Genomic DNA, 24,466 nt, shown 5'->3' on the forward strand with positions numbered 1-24,466 from the left:
ATGGATGAAAATGCTGTTACAGTATGGGTGAGGCGTAAATGTAGCAAAATCGATATGATTTCAAACAAAAATGGATTAGTGTGGATGTGGCCTTAGAACTGGTTCTTGGTTACCAACCCTAGATGTGCTGCCAACTTGCAATGTTTATGTACATGCACACTGACAGCAATTCAATTGTTGGAGGTCGCTGTATTATTGGATGATAGCAGGTGTTCATACTAAAGAGTTTCAAACTGTATCACTAAGAAGATCATATGAGCTGCATTGCATCACTGCTCATTTGCATAATGTTAAAATCGCCAGTCGTAACTTCTCATGTCCCTTTTTTAAGAGTGGGAAAACAAAGGCAATTCAGTGATGTTGATATTTTTTGGGTGTGAAATTAACTCAAACAGTGAAATTACTGAAAGAAAATATTTAGCTCAGGACTGTGTGTTTAAATAAAACAAAATGGCAACTAGGCAAATTACAGCTAAAATAAATGTGTTACCACAGATAGCAAATAACTGCGCCTTTATCTGATTCTCTGACAAGCCGAACACTGTCTGCATTCAACTGTGGGAAGGTTTTACATTTTAAACGCTGTTTGTCATGTACATCACAGTTTCAGTTATTGTCCATTTGTCGCAGTTATGCCCATTTGAGAGCTTGACCAATCATATAGATTCAAAAATGGACATATATATTGATCGAATGCCCGATAAGCAATAAACAATTGATTTTTCCAATGCAAGTAGTGGTCATAAAGCTTCTTTAGACTCCCAGAGAACCACTGAAGCTTCTCGTCCAATCAAAATTGATCTATACTTCACTGAAATGTAACGGTACAACTATTTGCCATATTCTCCCATTGAAGCACGGCTTTAATACTGTTCTATAGGCCATATGTCTACTGACTTCCAGGGCCGGATTAAGGTATTCTGGCACCTTTCCTATTAAAAATACAGTTTAGAATTTGCTGTAGGGCAGCATGACTGCTCAGCTAAATGTGCTTAATGATTTCATAATGGTAGTATGGAAATTGTTACATCTCACATCAGTTTAACCACAATAACCTGTGCTGGGAAATGTCTACTGAATCACTGGCTATTTTTAATGCAAAATGTATCATTTTGTCCTTAACAGCTTTCAACACAAAGCTTTTTCTTTTTAAAAACACATTTTATTACTTCAACAATTTCAAAATAAGTTAAGAGATTGACCTGGCTGAGACATTTATAAGGAAAACTTTCAGAGAAAGTAAAACATTTAATATCTCTGAGACATTTTCAGTTCAAGAAATAAGGCATATTTTACTTTGTATTTTACAGTAAAACATCTTCCTTCAGCAAAACATTGTTTACAAATAAACTTCAACCAGAATTAATTTTAATTCCTTTTGTGCAAAGATACAGTATTATATCTATATTTATTGAAGATGGTCAAACATTTTGACAGTATATCCATGATCCATAGATGCTGGAAAAGTTGTGTAACCCCTTGGTAATAACCATTTGGTCAGTAAACACATGGTCAGTTACTACATGTTATTGTATTACATCTTCAATTTGAACAAATCCAGATAATTGTACAGTAGGGCTGAAACTATTAGTCGACGTTATCGACAATATAAACATGTCGACAAAGATGTTCATTCTCGAATAGTCGTTTGAGCTCATGATATGAGATCACATTTAACTCTAATGATGACACACGAGAGGAGCACAGCAGCTCATGCCCGACTGCGAAGAAGAAGAATTACACAGCTCACACAGTTCAGATGCACTCTAAACTTTCCAAACAGCTTCAGGTGATGTAGATCGCAAAGTATGAGGGAATTATAATGCAAAAATACCAAATAAATAAATACAGATGCACTCTCGTAGTGGAATAAGCAGAGCCAGAGTTTTTTTTAAAGGAAACACCTCAGCATTACATCTCAAATACAGTTATATTTTATGCGTTACAGTTTTATTAAAGTTAAAAAAACAAGGAAGCAGATCATGTAAATAACTACAAACTCTCATTTCTCTGTGCGGTCAGCGCCTCTTCTATGAGTTGTGTGAATGTCCCGATCAAAAGGGGACAGACTGAAACTGCACCCGGCTGGTGCGCACTTTGTTGCGGGGACAAAAGAGTGCACGCTTACTGCAGCTAGATTATAATGTGATGGTTTGCGACTTATTGAATCATAATATGTCACTGTGCATTTCTTATCGTGAATAAAACTGGCAATACGCAGCTTTATTAATACGAGAGAGTTTATTTTTTGTGAGTTAAAGATGGGTCTTCGCCCCATTATACACTGCAACAAAATAAGTTTATTGTTTGTTTTTGTTTTGGCTTGTTTTCCAATTTAAATATATTAAACTCTATATATAAAAGTTGAATATAATATTACAAATGCAAATATTTTAAAATATCTAAAAATTCTTTAAAAAAGATGCATTCACCTGAGAAGCAGCATATATGATATTTAGACTTGCTTTTAGAGCAATAGATCTTGAATATAAGTATATTTTGGCTTTACTGCACTGGCAGAAGTATGAACAAGTGAAAAAATACACGTATCAAAATACACTTATATTTAAGATACATTCTTTTAAAGCAAGTCTAAATATCTTATATGTTGCTTCACACGTAAATGTATCTTGTTTTAAGGATTTTTAGACAATTTTAAATGGAAAACAAAAACACTTGATAACAAAATGATTTTTTAGTGAATTTATTTACTGAATTAAACGTTTTTTTATCCCTTTAATTCAGTGAATGTCATTTATAGGTATTTTTAAAAGATGATTTTGTCCTCTTTATTGTTAGTAAGCACGTTTAATACAACCTTTTAAGCCAGGACAAAAGCTGAATAATCAGTTAAGAGCTAATGATTAATCGTTGCAATAATCGCGAATAGTTGAATAATTGTTCTAATAATTGTTAGATTTATTGATTATCAAAATAATCATTAGTTGCAGACCTCTTGTACAGTACACATTAAGCTCACCTGAGCACACAATCTAAAATGAAAGTAACCAAGTAAAATTATACTTATACCCTAACGCTAAACAACCTGAACCAAACCTGTTAAAATAAAGAGTTACTGACATCACCTGATGTGTTACCAATACTGCAGTAGAAAAAAATACAGTCAAATCTCTCTTGTTATGTAATGTTGAAACTAAAACAATATGTGTAAAAGTCTTTGTGTGTGTGTGTGTGTGTGTGTTTGTATTTGTGTGTGCACGCTCACAACTTAGAAACCTTTATTACACTTGTGTTGAACAGCATTTTTTCTTCTTTCTCGACAGTAGTAAATGTTTAGAGCAAACACAAACAGTCACACAACACATGAACCAAGAATAAGTCAGCAAAAACAAACGGACAACCAAACAAATTAGACCACTCAAACATAAACGTAAATTCCTCATCTAGAGTTCCAAGAACTGTCGGAAGCATCTATGGATCTATGAAGGACACTGCTATGTAGCGTGTGCCGCTGGTGGTAGGTAGTCCTTCATGAAGGTGGGTGAGTCTACCTGGATGCATGAAGCTCCAGCCTTTTCTAGGAGACTCTATGGAACAGTTATATCTGTGGAATCGACACCCTCCACCCTGGAATAGAGGGGAAATGTCATGAGGTATGACCACACGTGAAGCTTTTTCAAATAAAAAATGCAAAAAGAAATATGATGGCGGGAGATAACTGGTGAAAATTCTTCTACATTGCATTGTTTTCTAATTTAATACAAAATGTTTATTTTTAAATTATATCATCAGCATAACAATTTGAGTGAAGAGTTGAATTAGAATTTTTTTTTTTAAAGATTCTAAAAAAATGTATCTAGATTCTAGAATGCTACAGTATTTGGTGAGTAAAACCTTCTGTTTATTTAAGTAATACAATAAAATAAAACTAAATAAAATTAAAATGAAATGAAATTAAAATAAAATCTCAGATTTTCACACTTTTTAACCTCCACTTTTGAAAACCATTTTAGGAAATAGGCCAATATAACACAAGCTTGCCTGGAAGTCCATGCCCTTGTTGTTGAGGGCAATATTAATGGTAAATGTTGAGGAATCGTGATGTGGTCGTAAATAGGCTTGTCGGCCTGGGGTGTACTTCACCACAAAGTTCATAACCGCATAGCCCTGAAAGAAAAAATGGGATAAACAATCAAAACCTAACATGGTATATGAACAGCACTTTAACAGACTGCTGTTTGGACTGCTTTATGGAATACTATTCTATTATTTACTTGCTCTTTTAATGAATGACCCCAAAAGATCTCAGACTCACAGTGCTAGTTCATATTTCATGAGTCAAATAAACCAGAGACCTAAAAGTGAGCAGTGGACAAAGAGCATTCCAAAAGAACAGTGTGAGAGAGAGAGAGAGAGAGAGAGAGAGAGAGAGAGAGAGAGAGAGAGAGAGAGAGATCACTTGACAAACTCCATGAGTCAAGTCAACCAAAGAGCTAACAAAACTCTATTAGCAGGCTGTGGAAGTGTTTAAGTTGGCTGCTAGAATAAGGCTTCTGAAATCATGCTGATGTGTAATGTACATAAAATGTGGGTGTAAAAAATAGATGTAGAATATGAGTAGGATTATTCCCTATTTACAGCTAAGATGCAAGGGCAAATGTTGCATTTGTCGTACGTTTCATGAGTCTGACTAAAATAATTCTAAATGGCGAACAATCAAATTGGGTGCGTTTGAGGAAATGGTGTTATACAAGATTGTGTCTATCATTGTTTTTATATAAACATCATTTTACACATTTTACACTATTTGTCTGCAACTTTAAATTCAAAACACTGGTTTTAGATTATTGTCTGTGAGTGCAGATTGCAGCATTTCAAGTTTTGAAATTCAAATCTACAAGCTCTCGTGTTTTGCAACAGATTTACCTTCATACAAGTTGGACAGTTAACAAAGAAATAAACCAAACTAAAAGTTAGCACAACCAAGCACATTGATGCAGTGGTTTACTTTGTATTGGCATAATACACCACTGGGTGGTGATGTCCTTAACCTAGTCAGGTTCACTCAGGGTATGATGCTAATGAGCTTTACCAAGTTCCGATTCAATACAATCAAGCGTTGCGAAGATACAGCCACATCTCCAAATTGGTGTTGGCACAGTCGACAATTGTGGTGTTATCGAGAAAAGTATCCACTAGGACGACAGCTTTTTGTTTTGGAATTTGTTTTAGACAATTGTGGTTGACTGGGAGAATTTTATATAAGAAGATTGTTTTGTATTTTTTTTTAACTAAAGTAATATTATTTGCATGACCCAAATAATAATAAGAGACCACAGGAATGACTTTAAGCCCAATCATTCAAAAGTTACTGAAGTAATGAAATGCATAAACATGTTGTGATGAGGAGGAGGGCATAGCCGGGCCATGAGGGTGCACGGCCAGTGCTGAATCAGTGTGAGGGTGAAATAAAGGGGAGCCGGAGACACCAGTTCAGGGGAGAGAGACGCATGTGGCCGCATTTGTGTCATTATGTTTTAGGTTGTTTTGAGTTATCTCATTAAACCTTACTGTTCTGCCAATTCCCGCCTTCTCCTTGCCCATTCTTTAACTGTTTCAGTTGTTCCCACCTCCTCCTTGCTCATCCATGAACTGTTAAAGTGGTGCCAAAATCCAGGAGGGAGGAGGTATGCGCTGTCACGGATTCCTTGCTGCTGCCATCCATCAGGATGCCTGGGGACGGAGGGGTCACTCACGGCCACCGAAGAAGGGGAGGAGCGGTTCCGTCCATAAGGTCCGGAAGGCTCGCTCCCATCCGCTGGGGGTGGAGCGAGTTGACGTCCGCATGTGTGTCTGTGTTCGTTATGTTTTATGTTGTTTTAAGTTAATTTATATCATAAACCTTTATGTTGACTGTTCAGCTGGTTTCCGCCTCATCCTTGCCTGACCTTATACTGTTACACATGTATATTACATTTCTATTTATTTTGATCACAAGGTGGAACTATTATAAAATTGCTCATGTACCTTCAGGACATGGTGCAAATGATGCCTACCAAGTTTCGTTCAGGTGCAAATGATGCCTACAAAGTTTCTTTCCAATGCATCAAAGTTACCAAAAAAGAGACCAAAATTATTCTAAAATATAAAATGTCAGACAGGTAATATGGCCAATCATGACAAAATCAGTTTTCATTCCAAAATGAAAAAATATTTTTTTTTTTCAAAGGTTTTAATGTAAGGGGTAAGTTCCAATCACCACGAGGAGAGTATTATGAGGAAGCAAGTATTTGTTTCTTGACCACATGAGTTTTAAAAAATTAAAATCAGAAGAAAAGTGTGTGATGCTAGAGGGTTTGGCAAAAAACATAAAGTTGGTCATGTGGCTATTGATGCCTATTCCAGTCAGTGTGCCAAATTTCATAATTTTCCTATGCATGGCTTAAAGGGCTGCCATAGACTCCCTTTGGGGAAGAAACATGTTTGCGATCTAAAACAATATGGGCTAGCCCCTAATTACAAACAAAGTATAAAATATAACATCCAGAATCATTAATGAGAATTTGAGGGGAAATGTGCTTCATTGTCATAAATTCAAAATGCAAAACAATCTTCATGGTACTTTAGTCTTAATGGTGTTAAATCTGAAGCATATTGAGGTGAAAAATGACCTGGTATTATCTAGACACCTTAACCCAGTTCGCATTAACATTGCTCATCTAGCAAACAGCATAGGACAACGTGTCATAGAAAACAATAGACATAGAGAGAGGTATAGGGAAAAAAGATGGAGCAGACATTCCTTAACACATTTCTGATTTAACACCCGATTATGGCTCATCCCTGACCCAGACAGACTGACTCACTTTGGTGTAATAGCCAGAGAAGACCTTGAGAGTGACAGGGGAGATGAATTCTCTGATAAAGTGCAGCCATTCCTTATCATAATCGATCTGTTTCATATGAATGTCATCTGTCGGGACACTCTCATACCCTCCAGTGATACGCCTGTCCTGAGGGTAGAAAACAAAATAAATGGGCATGAGTTCATGACAAGCCTTAAATGTGCTCAGTTAGTAATTGTCCATCTGTGTAATGTCTAACAAAAGGAAAAGTGATTTCCACTGAACAAAGCCCAGACTGTTTTTAAACACCCTTCACGTCTTTAATGTTCCACGAAATAGGAATTAAATGTGTGCATTATTGAATATTCTTTTAAGAATAATACATGTAATCCTTTTTATTGTAAGTCTTACTTTTGGGCAATCCTGTGCAATGTGTAAATGTGTGAGACTGTTTTAAAGCCAGTAGGTTTGACTGACCTCGTGACTTCCACCAGACCATGTCCCATAGTTTTCCATCTCCTCCACCAACTCATCACAGGCTTTTTCCGAAAACACAGGGAACCAGAAAACATCTGTGCATGGCTGCAGAAACATAAACAGGTGCTTAGTATCATCCTTTCAATGCTCGCCCAGAGCACACAGCAGAGGCACAGTTGTTCCTGCATAACAAATGCTTACTCTCGGAAAAACCTACATCAAACTTTACAGTGGGATTGTCATGCAAAGACAAATGGTATTTTGTCAAAGGGCAATTTATCCTTGCTCTATTGAAATAAAACAGTTCAATATAATATGCAGACATACTCGTATGTTCACAAAGCAAAGCACCATCTCCAGTCCAAATAGTCCATTTATCAGAATCAGAATGAGCTTTATTGCCAAGTGTTCTCACATACACACCACATTTTTTTTTTGGTGATAGGAGAAACAAGTGCACACAGAAAATTACAGTGAGACACATAATATAAAACAATATAAGATTATAAATAGACATATAAATTACAGGACATATAACATAGAATGGTGTATGCACATGAGCAAGTGGTAAGAGGGAGTGGGCAGGGTGTGTGGGATACAGAGTGATTCTGCCTGCACATTTCCACACTCTGGAGATGTACAGGACTTGGAGGGTGGGGAGGGGGCAACAGTAATCCTCTCAGCAGTCCTTACTGTCCATTATAGTTTCCTTCTGTCTGATTTGGTGGCTGAACCAAACCTGACAGTTATAGATGTACACAGGAGAAACTCAATGACGGCCGAGTAGAACTGTGTCAGCACCTCCTGTGGCAGGTTTAACCTCCTCAGCTAGTGAAGAAAGTACAACCACTGCTGAGCCTTCTTCACAATGGAGTCTATGTGGGTGTCCCACTTCAGGTACTGAGAAATGGTAGAGCCCAGAAACATGAATGACTCCACTGCTGCCACAGTGCTGTTGGATGGTAAGGGGAGAAGTGCGGGGGGATTTCTCCTGAAGTTCACAATCATCTCCACTGTTTTGAGTGTGTTCAACTCAAGGTTGTTGTGAACGCACCAGACCGCCAGCTGTTCAACCTCCTGTATGTAGGCAGATTCGTCACCATCGTGGATGAGGCAAATGACCGTGGTGTCATCTGCCAACTTCAGGAGCTTGACAGAGGGGTCCTTTGCAGTGCAGTCATTCATGTACAGGGAGAAGAGGAGTGGAGAAGGAACGTGTCCCTGAGGAGCACCAGTGCTAATAGCGAGAGTCCCAGATGTGAGTTTCCCCAGTCTCACTAGCTGCTGCCTATCTGTCAGAAAGCTGATGATCCATCAACAGATTTGGGTGGGCACAGAAAGCTGGGCCAGTTTGGTTGAGAGAAGATCAGGCATGATGGTATTGAAGGCTGAACTGAAGTCCACAAATAGGATCCTTTCATAAGTCTCAGGTCTGTCGAGGTGTTGCAGGATTTATTGCAGTCCCATGTTGACAGCATCATCCACAGACCTGTTTTCTCGGTAAACGAACAAAGACTGGCAGGCCAAAACCAGTCCCTCAAAAGACTTCATGGCCACAGATGTGAGACCAACAGGTCTGTAGTCATTAAGTCCTGTGACATGCTGGAGCATTTGAAGCAGCAGGGAACTACACACACTGCTCCAGTGATCTATTGAAGATCTGTGTGAAGATGGGTGACAGTTGGTCAGCGCAGACTTTCAGGCAGGCAGGTGAAACACCATCTGGTCTACCTCTTTACAGTCCTTACTACAGGCTTAGATGATTTTAGTTTCTGCTTGTAGGTCAGGAGATGATGAACCAGACAGTGATCAGAGAGTTCCAAATCTGCTCAAGGGACAATGTAATATGCATCCTTTACAGTGGTGTAGCAGTGGTCCAGTATACAGTATTTCTGTCTCTGGTGGGGCATGTGATGTGTTGTTTGTGTTTTGGCTGTTCATGGGTGAGGCTAGCTTTAATAAAATCTCCCAGAATAATGATAAGAGAGTCCATGTTTTGTTGCTCCATGTCTGTGATGGGATTAGCTAGCTGCTGCAATGCTGCATTCACACATGCTTGTGGTGGGATGTACACACTCACCAGAACAAACGAAGAAAACTCCTGGGATGAATAGAAAGGCTTACAGTTGATGACGAGCGCTTCTAAATTAGGACATCACATCTTCTTCAACGGTGTTACATCTGTCCAGCATCTTTCATTGATGTAAATGCATGTTCTGTTAACATGTTATTTCTCCTCTACACTGTTCACCTCGGCACAAGGTGCTTATACACTATTGAATACGGTGCTTATACACTATTGAATACTGCGCGTCGTGCCGAATGTAGTGAAGTGAGAAAAACGTTGATGGTGGTTAAGTGAAACCAACCTGTGGAATAAATAAAGAGAATTAACTAACTAAACAGTGTTTATTTTGAATAACATGTTCCACCGCCTCTCGTTTTCCCCAAAGATTTCACAATGTGATCCGCTCTGAACAACACAAAGTCCGGCAGATGTAACGCACTGTCAGGGATAGATTCATTCAGCCAGGTTTCCGTGAAATACAGAGCAGCGGAATTAGAAAAGTCCTTATTTGTGACCCGGTCTGTGAAAACCTTGCTAAAGTAATTTATTTGTGATTCACTGTTTTCTATAAAATCATCCTACATAATGTAAAGGACATTCTGTGAAAATAAAACCTTGATAACTTTAATATTGACTGAGTAAGGCTATGTCAAAGGTTTGCTGAATTTTGGGCTCAGAAAATCATGTTTACGTAAAAACAAGCTTATTTTTAAAACTGCAACACATTTGAACCATAATTATCCTGACTATGTTACCATAAGCGAGATGAGTGCGAAGCATTTTTGACTGAGAACAGATCGCAATGCTCGCACCTGCCCCGCTCCGCCCCAACGCAAGAGCAGCATGCTCTTCCCCCAAAATACAAAACAAAACAGATGCGTGTCCCTCTCAGCCATAGAGTGTAAACAAGGGAACACACACCGCTTGCTCTGTCTTTCAGTCATTTTCTTTTTCTTTAGAGAAAAGAGAAAGGTTTCTGCGCACTGCCTAACAAAATCTAACCCCTAACAGAGGAAAGTAGAACATTTCTGACAGGCTCATGAGGCGCGCGCACACACACACACACACGCACACACACACACACAGAGTGATCTGAAGACAAAAGATCTGACGATGCACCTGTGGCACATCTATTTATAGCCCTGCTACAGGTGCATCCAATGATGTCACCAGCAGAGGCTATAAATTCTGGTCAATTTCATTGACACCTAAAGTCGTTCCCAAAGCGCTAATTCAGCGCAGCATCAAAGTGTAGCTTTTTGACAGGCAACAAACAGTTGAAGGTAGCCATTGACTGACATAGTAGGGGGAAAAAACACTATGGAAATCAATGGTTACCGTCAACTGTCTGGTTACCAACATTCTTGAAAATATCTTCTTTTGTGTTCAATAGATGAAAGAAACTCATACAGGTCTGGAACAACATGAGGGTGAGTTAATGATGACAGAATTTTCATTTTTGGGTGAACTATCCCCCAGTCTCAAACTTTGTATTCACAGAACCACACATTCTAAAGCAAAATATTTGATAATTTCAGGGATTCTATTCACAAAAGTATGTCAATTTTGGTATTAAAAATCTAAAATTAGAATTCAAATTAAAAAATCCAGTTAATAATTTGGGGCAATTCCACTGAGATTAATATCATACAAGCTGTTTAAGCACTCAGCTATTTTCTGTTCCTGTTTGCGCTTCATAGGTGCCATGTCAGATAGTTAATTAATCAACCCAACGTATTAGCATCCAGAAAACCCATTATTTTGACACGTAGCAGTCCTTAAAAATGTCTAAGCTGATTATTACTGACAGAATGTTGAGCTACATATAAATAAACTGTTCTTAAAATATCTGCGATGACACGGAAAAATCTCCGCAGACATCGAAACCTGGGTTAAGTCGCATTTATTTGCCTTAACTGGTGTTGTCCTGATTGTCGCTCGTGCGGATTGATATTTGAGGTCTATATTAAAACCGAATGATACAAGAATCAGCAGGTGTTTTTGTGCCGAAATAAACACAGAGACAATTGAAATCAATGCTTAGGAAGCCCACGTCTGGGATTTTTTGGCATAAAATCATTCATTTCAGTATTTATCATGTTATAAATGAAAATTTGAGTATTGTATCTCAAATCCCTTGGTATAATATATAATTTACAGCAATAAACACACATTACCTATTTTCGCCATTTATATGGCTATGACTACTTTGACACTCTTAACCTCATAATTAGATTATGCAACTTTAGCCGGGGTTTCACACACGCGGTCCCATTTGTTTGAGTGAGCGGAAGCAGTTAGTCTGTTTTGGTGAGGGAGTGGACATTCGCCAGATGAACACTCGGCAGCGGCGGGCTAATGTCACGTTGACGAAGATTCACATGCGCGCTGGCACGCTTTCCTCACTTGCATCTCTTGAAGCACTTGTAGAACACCGCTGTGCCTCCAAATAAGCTGTCTAATAAAACATCAGAATAATCAAACACCGGAAGAAAATGATCAGGTATGCTCTGCCGAATATTTAGCAGTTCATCCCTGGTGAAACTGATCAGGAATGAGTGACAAAAAAACATGACAAGCAAACAAAAGTAACAAAAATGCTCGAGAGCTCTACACCGAAACTGCCATCCGCGGTGCCATCTTATTTATCTATGAAACTAATCTACACATACAGGTCATTCTGAAAGATGTCATTGTAACGTCACAACCATGAGCACATTAACTACACCAAGAACATCAGACCTTACATTCTGATCATGTTACACAACTCCTTGTCCAGGTTCTTGCCATCTCTAGAATTAACTTATACAGTGTTTCTCAATTCTTTCCTGGAGTATCACTAACACTTCACATTGTGGATGTCTCTAACACACCCGATTCTTCTGATTTGCTAATTAGTAGAATGCTCCATGATCTGAATTAAGCTTGTCAAATAAGGAAGAGATCCAAAATGTTAGTGGTACTCCAGGAAGGATTGAGAAACACTGGACTACTACAAAGTCTAATTTATAGCCTGCCTTCATACATGGGCAATTAGTCTTTGTCCAGGTTATTGTGGTCTTAAGAATGGACTACTGTAGGGTTTAACTTTTAGCCTGCCTCCCTGCATGGGCAATTAGTCCTCATCCAGGTCCGTGCCATTTCTAAAGAACTACTGTCTTTCTTCATTGGCAACTAGTCCTTGTCTAGATTCATGTCATCTTTAGAAGAAAATACTTCAATGTGTAACTTCTAGCATGTCTTTCTGCATGGACAATTAGTATGGGTTTGGAAAGTGAGTCGCATCAAAGTAACTTTAAAGCAAATCAGGTTACACTGCAGACATCTTCATAGCACTTTTGGGCAGCTATTTTCTGTCTCTATATAGGATACATGTAGAGATGTTTCTAAAATGGTTGGTCAAGATTACGAGCAAATAACATATTTCAACAATCGTGTCATAAATTGTGCTTCTTTAGCTCATATCGCATACAAAATTTATAAAAAACAACAACACAAATAGTGTGTAACAAAATCCCTTCCCGAAATTTCACTGACACTATAACTAAATTATGGAATGATATTCTTATCCATACACCAAACACTGTCTTCTAAATGAATAAATTAAAAATATAAATGTTTGTTTATACCTGCTCTAAGAGGTTTTCTGTGAAAATCCGTGTGTAGTTTGGGTGGATGTATTTCTCTTTCCAGTCCTATGAAAATGAAAGGATTAATTCTTAACTGTATTTGTTCACTGACTTGCATACCAAACAGTGCTAAGCTCCTTCATTAAGTCCAGTACAGCTGGAGGTCAGCACAGAATTATGTTTATCTTTCAGCATTCCACTTCAGTATTTATGACAAATGTACCAGTAAATGAATACGTCTGGATTCTAAAACATTTGTTTATCTAGTTACTCACCAGAGGATTTACAAATATTTGCCAAAGGTCATTGTTATAATGAGAAGTGTTATAGTTGGCCGTCGATATTAGCCTTCCAAATTCATGGCGATTTGTTATGTACATGAAAACTCCCTGTGGTGGACAAGAAAATAACATTAGATCCAACAAATTCTATTTAGAAAGGAAAATATCCAACATTAACAACATTAATGTTACACAATGTAAAACAAGAAAAAATAAAACACCCAGCATAATCCAAAGTCAATGATTAGAATAAATCACCAATTAGCAAATAATTTGTGATTTATTGTAAAAAAATTGTGTGACTTTTAATAGAGTGCAACAGTCGGCTTCCGCAAGTTAAAATCCCATTCATTTTTCTCCATAGACAAATAGATTTTTAACAATAACCTTCCAAGACAGACCTACCGTGAGCTCCGAGGATGTCAATCAATGGCATATGCTTCTGTTAAAGCCATCAGTCCACATTATCTCAACTTCATTATTTAAACATTATTTTTAAAAGTGGAATTCCTGGTGAAGAACTACACTATCCATGATCTTGAAGAGAAAGATCCAACAATCAGAGAATCATGGCATACAAAGCGCTAAAATAGCTCTGCAACGACCGCCCACTCCCATAACAATGTGAATGAAGTCAAAGTACATGTATATTTTAAATAAAATTAAAATACATTGTTTCTATACTGACAGTCAACATTTTTAAAACCATTGATTACCTCTGCAGCCAATTTGCTTAATGGGATTGTAGTTCATGCCCTAATGAAAGACATTAAGTAAACCATCTTCTTGTCTTTTTGTCTGATTTTTAAGTACTTTTTTGTTTCAAATCAAAGTTTGTAGCAGCCTGGTCTCATGAAATTTACGTCAGCATTGCAAAATTTTTGCAAAACTGAAATTACGTGCTTCATAACACATTTGGCTGCACTTTTCAAGTGAAATGTCCAGCAGGGGGTGCCAAAACCGAGCAAAATTAGTTTGCAATCATACAAAGTTTTTAAGGTGAATGTGACAGGGCAGAGGGTGGGGCCGGGTCGTGATTATACACACCCGGTCCCTTATCAGGCTAATTAAGCCTCCGAGAGGGATAAAGGCAGATTGCGGACGGTGGTGCGACGAGAGAGAGATCGTTTAAGGACATGTCCGTCATGTGTGTGTTTTGTCTTTTGTTTAAGTTTATCATTAAAATATTATTTATATTGACAAGCCGGTTCTTGCCTCCTCCTTGTCCATTAACTACTTTACACTGGTGCCGAAACCCGAGAAGGAGGAGGGATACGCCGTAGTAGAGTTCAACCACTACCATCCACCCCAACGGAGCAGCCACGGCCGCCGACCGCGAGGGGAGAAGGGGCTCCTAACCCACCGCCTGGAACAGTCAGGACCGCTGCCAGGAGCGGAGGAGTCCCCTACCGGCCGCTGAAGTGAGTGGGGAGGGGCTCGCTGCCGACCGCCTGGAGTGGGAGAACCGCTGCCAGGGTGGGGGAGAACCCTTCTGTTCCCCGAGAATGCGGCGGGGCGTTCTGTCCGCCAGGGGCTGGAGGACTGCCTCCGATCCACCCGGAGAGGCGTGGCTGTCATCTGTTAGAGGGTGGAGGGGTCGCCGAGGAACAAGCTACTTCGTATTGGTGAACTGGCGTGTAAGTGTTTTTTTCCATCTCTCTCTCCTCTCTCACTGCTGATCCGCGTTGGCCTTTTCCCTCTCGTTTAAATTTTACAGTGTTTTTTGGGGGGGTACTACACTGTTACAGGAAGTACCCCCCCATTTTTTATATTTCTGTTTCCCTCCCCTTGTCCCCTCCCTCATCCAAGTAGACAGGGATGACCTGCCATCAGACGGGGCTTAGGGCACTTTAACAAACAACTAACCTTGACCAATAGTGTTTTAAAATGCAGAAGCAAAATGAAAAGCTCATTTTCTGAAGCAACCACATCGATTCTTGTCACTTCTATAACTCTGTCTTGTCACGTGTCAGCTTGAGTTCTTGTCTGGTTTTGAAACGCAGTCCTCCGAGTCCAAGGTACAACAAACTATGAGGTGCACTATCACGCAAGCTAGTCATATTAGAATAAGTATATATATCTAGGTGGGCCTGTAATACAAACGTTAAAATAAATAATTTGTCAAAAGATGCGTTAGAGTAAAAGTGTGTTGATATCATAACATAGCAGGGTCTGAGTAATGGAGAGAAAAATCCACTGAAGTCATGATTTGATTGAAAGTGACTAAAACACAAAGTTGTTGTAGCACCTCTTGTGTTCATTTCACCTGGAAACAGCAGGGATTTGTACCTGGCGACACATATAACAAGTTTTGCAAAAATTTATGTAGAGTGATGTTTTCACTATGAGACCAGGTTGGTTTGTAGTGTTGTGATTCACCTCAGAGCTGGTAGCTTTAGTTCATGGCTTAGAACTATTTTATGAAAGATTTTATGAATTCCCAATGGACTATATTTTTGGAACCAAGGCAGTTGAAAAAACGGTCAGACACTGTTGTGCTTTATAATGGAGAGCAGATATTGGGAATGGCTGTGAGAAGGGAGGGAACGGGAATACAGGGAATTGCTGGGAACAGAGCAACTATAGGAACCAACATTCCTGTTTACTACTCTAGAAGCAAGGACAAGATTTGTAACATCAGAGTTGGTGAAGATCCAGACTTAATCTAAGTCTAGGCTTTTACAAAACATGCACCAAAGATTGGGAAAATAGAGGTCTTCTACAAACAATTTCAAATATCAATATGAATTCAATTCAATGGTTCAAGTTACTTTTTAAGTACCTAGACTGAGATAAGTCAAGGAGCTGGTGAGGGTAAGCTTCATGTTACTGGTGTGCTTTGGAGGGGATTTTTCTTGGATATTGATGCTAATGGAGGGAACACTTTAATGCAGGAGAGCTTTATTTCTGCATTCATAAGCCTTACCACAAGTAGGACTTTATGGTTCTGCATATAATATCTGGTGCTTTCTCTTCAAGTGAACTCCATCAAAAAGCAGATGTAGATTATCAAACTCAAAACAATGGCATCACCTTCACAAAGGGTTTGGCTAATTTCTTAAACACATCTGTCTTGGAAAGATGCATTCCGAGATGAACAAAACTTCTAAGTTTGTTCAAAGGCCTATAAGAAAAGGCAATTAAATGAATTAATTTATGATTTGACCACAGTGAACTTTAAATGGGAATGTATGATTGTTTGACAAGTATAGTAATTTATATCAAAAACATATTTTTTATTTTTTAAGTATAGATTATCAAACACATATTGCATGAACTTTAAGCGTGCAAATATTACATATGAGTGGGCCACTGTACATTTGTACAAAATGTATATTTATTGCTACATTTAGTAATTTAGTATGGTTGGATTATCACTTGCTAACCATTTGTAGAAGGGACACCTTGCTTTAAGACATATATTAGAATTTTAAAAGATAAACATAACAGAATAATCAAAATAAGATTAAACCTTTGGAGGTCTGAGCATATGGAATGATTCCGGTGAGGGAGATTCTCTTTCTCTTTGTACTGTCTAAAATGAAGGAAAAGCACCATGTAAATTATATAATGAGACAAAACAAAGTAAAACAGAAAGAGAAGGAAGATATGAACACTCAGGATAGTGCTTGTGAGATGTCTGAGAAGCAAAAATCCCTTATTGAGTTTTTAAGATGGCAGAAAAGAGCTTATGCATAGCTTTAGGTTGTCCTAAGCATCAGACATGAAGCATTTTAGTATTAAAAAAAGGCATAGTTGGCCATTAATGGGGTTTGTTGTTAAAATGAGAATACATAGCAGCCAGCCAGACATTCCCAGTCCTATTGGTTCAAGGTCTCGTGGTGGATGTAAAAGGGGTAGAGGAAGATGATGATGATAGGACATTACTGGAGCAGAGAAATCTGTGAATGCAACTCAGAGCACATAGACAGACAGAGAGGTCGTATAGCACATTTACATACTTTGAATACTTGCCAGTTACATCTTGGTCACTGAGCAGCAGTAGATGTTTAAAAGCATAAGGAAATCAGGCACTAATAAAATAACATTGCATGTCACAGACAAATGGCTTTCATCAGAAAAACAGTATGTGTGTTTTTAATTGAGGAGAAAAATTGCATACTGTTACCTCTAAAACCCCTAAATTCTTCAATTAAACACACACATATATAGGTAGAAATGCACAGATTTGTATTTTATTTGACATTACTTATTAATAATTGAAACCCTTTACACTTACACTACCAGTCAAAAGATTAGACCAATTTGGTTGAAATTTGTTTCTTATCTTAAAATATTATGATCTAAAGGCTTTAAATGTTTAAATGACGTTTAAAAGTGCATAGAATATAAATTGAACCTACGAATAAATGAATTTCTAAAATGTAGATGTTATTTTCAGTTCAATTGCTTTTCTTGTGTTGTCTTGTCTCATCTCTGCTCTGCTTTGATCTGCTCTTTGTTTTGTTTTGCTTTCTTTTCTTTTCTGTGGCCTTTTGCACGGAGCTGGTTTCAGTTGCTAACCAGGTAAGTTTGAGTTTAGTTTGAGAAAAGAATGGGGGTCAGTTTTTATTGGCTTTAATCGCCATAGCAACTTATGCCACACAGCTAACCTGCTCCTGAGCAGGTTTTATTCTCGATTGCAGATCACAAACTGAAGCTGAACCAATCTGCTGTGAGTAAAGTGACATCTCTGATGCAATAAAGTCACCCCATCGCCCACTCCAAATTAAATTGCACTTCACAGGAAAATGGATATATTAAATACATTTAGATTTATATATTACAATTGAATATATTATGCCTACTAATAAGATATTATAAGATGGTTTATTTGAGAGTTCGTGAAACATGTTATCTTTTGAGCAGCAGATTAAAATGTGTTGAGTTTCTTTTCATTTCTTTACACACTGTACCTGTATGCAGTGGGAAATGCTGAGAATATTCAATTATTTTAGTCTTTTCTTTCGCAGCAGTAGGGGTGTTTCTTTATGCTGTGTAAATGTTAAAATTCTTCATATTTTTATAATGATCTCTTGATCTTCAGTGGAGAAGTAAATCATGCCAACTCTCTCCAAGATTCACGCATTGGCTGTTCTTGGCAAACGTCAATCATTCATGTGCACGAGCTTCAGGTTTGGCCACAAACTTGGCATTAAACTCTGAGTTGACGGAGAATGTTTGTACCGAGCATTCTAAACCGGTTTGTTCAACTAACTTTGTGAAACAGGCCACAGTTCTTTTCTTTTCTTTTTTTTCTTTTCTTTTTTGTTCTTTTCTGTTTTGTTTTTATATAATTTTTTTTGTTCTGTTTTGTTTTGTTTTTGTTCTGTTTTGTTTTAAATGGATGAGTTAGACCAGATTGTGAATGAAAAACCGCCAACAAGTATTCAGTATACTGGGGCGCAGCTACCTATTTAGAGAGATGTATGCAGAATCAACGTTTGATGGGGGGCATTCGCACACACGATTCGGTAAGCATTGGCACAGCGGTTCACCCCAAGTTTAAAGACGCATCTGGAGCACAAGGTTTGGTGAAGAAAGCAAAGCTTCAAACAGACAGGCACAGTTACAACCTCCGCTAATGCACCACTATGGCTCTGTAGATGGACACACTGCCTTGAAACTCGCTTGGTGCGAGTGCTGTATACTGGTAATATATGTCAATAATGTGTGCAAGAGTTTAGAACGTGCACACAAGTTCTTCCTGTTTCCCTGTGCGGCTGTTATCTATCGCGAGTGTCAATAATGCACTTTGATTAATGGCATTAAAATGCCTTTATAATAATACATTGATACATCATTTATAATAATTTATGTTGACATCACCCAGGGAAAGAGCCGCAGGTGAGCCAAAACTGCACACACTACCTTCTATTAATAAGCAAGCACTCAGTGCTAATTCGGACAGACATGAAACAATAACTTAAGCATTTGTGGTGTTCGTGTGGGATTTCCACATATGATTAAAATACTTGAGCTGCATTATCACAACATCCTTCTTGTTTGCATTTTAACAGCAAGGTTATTCCTTTTATAGTGATGTACAGCTTCCGAATATTGAATATATGTTGAGATGAGTTTTAAAGGCACTTTATGTTGATGCATGTTGTGTAATAGCCCAGGTATTAAGTTAAAATGTTAATTTAGTAATTAGAGAAAATGTTTGTTTTTTTAGTCAAGGACCCTGATAAAAATAAACCATGGTTTTACTATAGTAATATTTTAGTAACCATGACTGCTGTCACCATGGTTTTCTAAGCAAAAATCATGGTTTTGATACAATTAACCATGGTTTTATAACAGTAATACTTAAGTTTCCATATAGTAATCATGACTGTAACCATGTTGATTTTGTGGTTTCTATGATTTTACTACAAATAACATGGTTAAACTAAGGTTACTGTTGTAAAACCATGACTTTTATTAAGTACTCTTTGGATTTGAAAGCAATATTTTTTTTCTGAACAAAGTAAATACAGAACCATTCCAAAACCGTGACACTAAAACCGTGATATAAACCCAACAGTGAGAAATTCGTACCACTACACCCCTAGTGCAGATTTGTAACCTAGACAAAGTGTGGTTACTTTGAAGAAGCTAAAAAAAAGATAGTTTTGATTTAATCACTACATAATAATCAAACTTCCATTTGTGTTTTTTCATAGTTTTGATAAGTTCACTAATACTCAAAAATGTGAAACTGTAACAATAAAGAATGAGTAAAGTAGGTGTCCAAACTTTTGACTGGTGTTGTAAATAAAAATCCTAATAATTTTTATGCTGATCTAGATCAAATCTGTGCTGTATATGTAGCAGCTTTTTATTCCAGTGGTCATACCAGCTCTCTGGCATTCCTGCACATGGCCATGTCAGGGTCAAGCTTCTCCAAGACAAAGACATTCCTCTCTCTCAGTTCATTTCTCAGAGCCTGGCCCTTGATCAGGTAGATGTGGGCCATGAAGGGGATATTCCACACGCCACTATTTATACAGGAAATTAAAGTTTAGATAAGTACATATACAATTATTTAAGTTTGCTAGAAAGGACAGTTTACACTCATGTTGTCAGCTGTGACCAAAGAAGGGATACACTTTGTAAAATGTCTAATACTTAGAAATCTTGCAGAGAATTGCTGACAGATATTATCTACTTTGCCTCTTTGGTCGGAAGCATGGTTTTCTCACATAATTTCTATTATTGTTCATTTGGCAGACATTTTTTTATCCAAAGCAAATTACAGTGCATTCAAGTTATGCATTTTACCAGTATATGAGTTCCCTGGAAATCAAATTAATGACATGAGCACTGCAAGCATCATTATTTACCATTTGAATCACAGGAACATTCATCCATTCCACCAACGGCAATGTTTTTTTACTTATTTTTTACATATATTTTACAATTGCACATGATTTTCTTACCTAATTCCAATATTATTATTGGTACTGATTTAGATTAAATTGATTCAAGTATTCCTGGATACTGAGATTGGGTTCCTGAATCCCAAATACTCACACTCGCTTCCCCTGCACAATGTCGATGTAGTCCTCAGATCTCGCGTAATAACCATCCAGACTCAGGGCTCCCCAAAAGTTTGACCACAGTTTTCCATGACGGGTGACCAGAGGGGCAATAATTTTTCTGAGGAGAAGAAAGGATAGAGGAAAAATTCAATGACATGAAAAACAGATACCATTTCACTCTTCAAACTGTCAATCCAATAAATGTACCAAAATAGTCTGCAAGTTTTCAAAATAAATTAATAATTGATATTGCTGATCTTGACAGCACATGAATCCTTAAAAGTAGGCTACAGTATACAGCAAAAACTAAAGGTGCCTAAAAATATTTTATTGTGTACTGTAGCAACTTGAGGAACCATTGACAGTCCTTAGCATTCTTGAAGGAACGCATGTGTTCTATGAAGCACATAAGCCTTCAACTATTTAAGATTCTTCAGATGGTTCTGGCAGTTTGTCAGAGCCCAAAGGGTACCTAACGTATCTTTTAATTTTCACTTACAAGCAACATAAGCTGTTTTGTCTTAGTTGGTTTAGTCTGATCTCCCAATCAGAGGTTTGTCTCCCATACAACAATGTAACTCACTGCTTAACTACCATAGAACGATGCATCATTGTAGAAATGAACTAGCTAGTCACGACTGTTTCCCGATACCACAGTAACTATGTCACACATCCATCATTTGAACCACGTTCGTTCAACAACATAGAGCTGTCGTTAATGACGTTACACAGGTGGTGAAGTATTAACTTCTTTGAAAAAATTTAATTATAATAGCACATTTACATATACACCAGAATGGTGTTTAATATGAGAAAGCTGCTGAAGACACGAAATCAGCGTGCACCTTGTTGCACCTTGACAGATGCTCTGCAAAAGTGGAGCTTCCCTCTTCATCAGACATCAGGGTTCTCCTAATGTTCCTGAGCACATACGCACTCTAAAATTGATCTTCCTCTATTCGATATTCCCTTCAAAGTCTTTACCTTCCACTACGAGAGCAGTGGAGGGCTGAAAAATGTGGGGGTCCAAAATTACAGTAATTTGGAACTGACATTATAAGCCATTTTTTTTACTGAAAATTCAATTTGAAGCTATTTTACAGCATATTGAACCTATTATGATTGTTCTCCCTTTTAAGTACCCTTCGGAGGCTGCTTTATCCTACTTAGAAACGCAGCCAAAAACACTAATTGTGCATTAACATGGAAACAGAAGCGTGTTCTCAAGCACTTCACCTCTGTTGTGATCTGAAGCATACAGAATATCACTTACAGAGTTAAACATGTTATTCAAAATACATTAGTGGAAAATTATAGAGTTGGTCAACAATGTGCAAGTAAGAAAGTAAAATTCTGCATTTCTACGGTTACGAGTTACGATTTCACACCACAGCCCAGAGGTCAGTAGAGAAAACTTCCAAGACTTCTTTAAATATCCGTGGAGGGCTTCCATCATAGTCATACAAAAGAGTGCTTAGCATTTTCACATGGTAGTTCAAGCTTGTTTATTGTTTAAACTCAAGTGACTTTTAAGAGTTCATGTGACAACACTGCTCTGTTTTCAGGCACCATGGGAAAACAGGAAGCCATCCGTGCTTATTTTTATACCGTGAAGGATTTGCATTCAGGCAGCTGTAATGTTCCTGTGGTTAAAGCACTTGAGGGATACAAGTCCATCCCCTCAGTCAGACACTGTGGAGGATTCCAGAGTAGTGGAATGATCGGCATCGAAGTGAAATTACCTGTTTTGCTCGATGAGGAGTTTCAGGGTCTGTCGATTAGTGAGCATAACGTCTGCATCAATGCTGAAGTAATACTCACATGAAAGATCCTTCCGACACAAATCCCTGTAGGAAAATGATGAGGTGGGATGTCATAATAAAGAAAATAACAAATTAAATCTTTAAAAACATCCATCTGACGCATGTGTACATTGATGGGTCCTTAGACCAATATAATAAATCTCAGACTGATTGACAAATTAAATTGCAAAAATTGCTAAATGGTTTGCTGTGAACTTTAGGCCAATGATTAGCTTATGTTCAATAATATTCAAATAAACAATACATTAGATTCTACATCCACTTTTCATATTGTATTATCTCCTCTGCCCCAATGATATGATATGTTGAATTATAATATTGTTTTAATGATATGAATATCATTTTTTATATAGTATATCATGACTCCAGACTGTGACTAAAATGGTTGCAAATGCAACCAAAAATAATTGATTGCGACAATAATTTAAAATCTAGTCGTCACTGCGACAGTCAGGTTGTGTGCGTTCATATGCGGTTTCATCAAATATCATATTGTGAGTAATCGAATATATATTTTAGAATGTGTACCACCAGTGTGTCTTGTGCCGATTTTCATGCATTCTGTTTCTGATGAGCTCGCTGCATTGCACACAACAACAAAACAAGCGTGAGAGAGTCGTGAACAGATGATTCTTTTCAACTGGATCTTTTTCATGAATAACCCGAAAAGAACTGAGGGTTTGAACTCAGGAGCTCAGGTTAGTAGATTGAAACAGATTAACTTTCTCAGCGAATCAGCCATCAGTGAGCTCACAACTGGGAGCACAAACATTTCTAAATAAGTGTAACGTGTATTTTGGGCTTCTTTATTATAAAAATTTCTGTATTGTGTACAACTTTTTTTTCTTCTAGTAATTATTGATAGGGATTGGAGTAGCACAATAAACAGCATCTGGGATTTCATTCAATTTGCACTCTTGTACTGTAGTCTCTGTGTCTGAGCCATCCGGTAACAGTAAAGAAAGACTAAGGCAATATTTGAAAAATATTTAATATATATATATATATATATATATATATATCAAGCTTTTGACACTTAGGACAATTGAGGGACTTGTGCACATCTTTTACACAAGGTGCAAACATTCACTGATGCTCAAGATGTCAACACATTACTATATATGAGCTAACAAAACTTATCAAAACATCAAAAGCCACAACATATATGTTAGACCCAATACCCCAAATTAAGCTCTTAAAAGAGGTATTCCTTTTAATCTCAGAAACTCTTCTTAATATTACTGACTCATCGCTATCCTTAAGACATGTCCCAAGAAACTATAAAATGGCAGTTATCAAACTGCTTAACTCTTTCCCCGCCAAACACGGAATTTTCCGTGTTTTATGAAAAAACGCTTCCCCGCCAAACACGGAATTTTCCGGTTTCCGTGTTTTAGGTGTTATACGGTAAGGAAGACCCCTCCGCATGTTTTGAAAGAGTACGCAACTCTTTGATCAAAGAAACAGACTGCGATCGTCTCACACATGAAGAAGTGGAGTATTGAGAAGCTCAAAATATCAGACATAAACATGCCTTTTTCTCAGCTTTTTGTCTGAAATGTTGTTTTTGACAAAACCGACCTCTGTTCAAGTGGCAATAAAAAAGAACAAATGAAGATAAAATAAAATCGTTTTTTTTTGCCAAAAAGAGAGGCTCAGATCTTTATTTTGATATATAGCATCTTCATATATTCATGGAAGAAAATATTCTGCGGGCCATTAAAGTTTAGCGAAAATAGTCAAAAACCCTGGCGGTGGCTGGCAACTTTTTTTTAAAAACGCTGGCGGGGAAAGAGTTAATAAAAGCCACAACTTGATCCTGGAGAACTCGCTAGTTATAGACTGATTTCAAATCT

General features: G+C 37.7%; 1 protein-coding gene across 2 annotated transcripts in view; it reads right to left on the minus strand.

Moving 5' to 3' along the window:
* Window positions 1-1,072: 1,072 nt before the first annotated feature.
* LOC127634286 (procollagen-lysine,2-oxoglutarate 5-dioxygenase 2-like) overlaps window positions 1,073-24,466 on the minus strand; it is a 97,064-nt gene continuing 73,670 nt past the window's right edge. The window contains exons 11-20 of one of the 2 annotated variants that reach the window (XM_052113774.1): window positions 22,530-22,634; window positions 20,780-20,905; window positions 20,103-20,244; window positions 16,734-16,796; window positions 13,256-13,369; window positions 12,981-13,046; window positions 7,284-7,388; window positions 6,828-6,974; window positions 4,003-4,128; window positions 1,079-3,588 (exon numbers count right to left, since the gene is read on the minus strand). In XM_052113774.1, the coding sequence (XP_051969734.1) occupies window positions 3,433-3,588; window positions 4,003-4,128; window positions 6,828-6,974; window positions 7,284-7,388; window positions 12,981-13,046; window positions 13,256-13,369; window positions 16,734-16,796; window positions 20,103-20,244; window positions 20,780-20,905; window positions 22,530-22,634 (1,150 nt within the window). In that variant the 3' untranslated portion in view covers window positions 1,079-3,432. Of the gene's footprint in view, window positions 3,589-4,002; window positions 4,129-6,827; window positions 6,975-7,283; window positions 7,389-12,980; window positions 13,047-13,255; window positions 13,370-16,733; window positions 16,797-20,102; window positions 20,245-20,779; window positions 20,906-22,529; window positions 22,635-24,466 lie in introns of both variants that reach the window. The other variant, XM_052113776.1, reaches the window with a different exon arrangement.

This window comes from Xyrauchen texanus, chromosome 41 (genome assembly GCF_025860055.1).
Source record: "Xyrauchen texanus isolate HMW12.3.18 chromosome 41, RBS_HiC_50CHRs, whole genome shotgun sequence".
NCBI classification, from domain to species: domain Eukaryota; kingdom Metazoa; phylum Chordata; class Actinopteri; order Cypriniformes; family Catostomidae; genus Xyrauchen; species Xyrauchen texanus.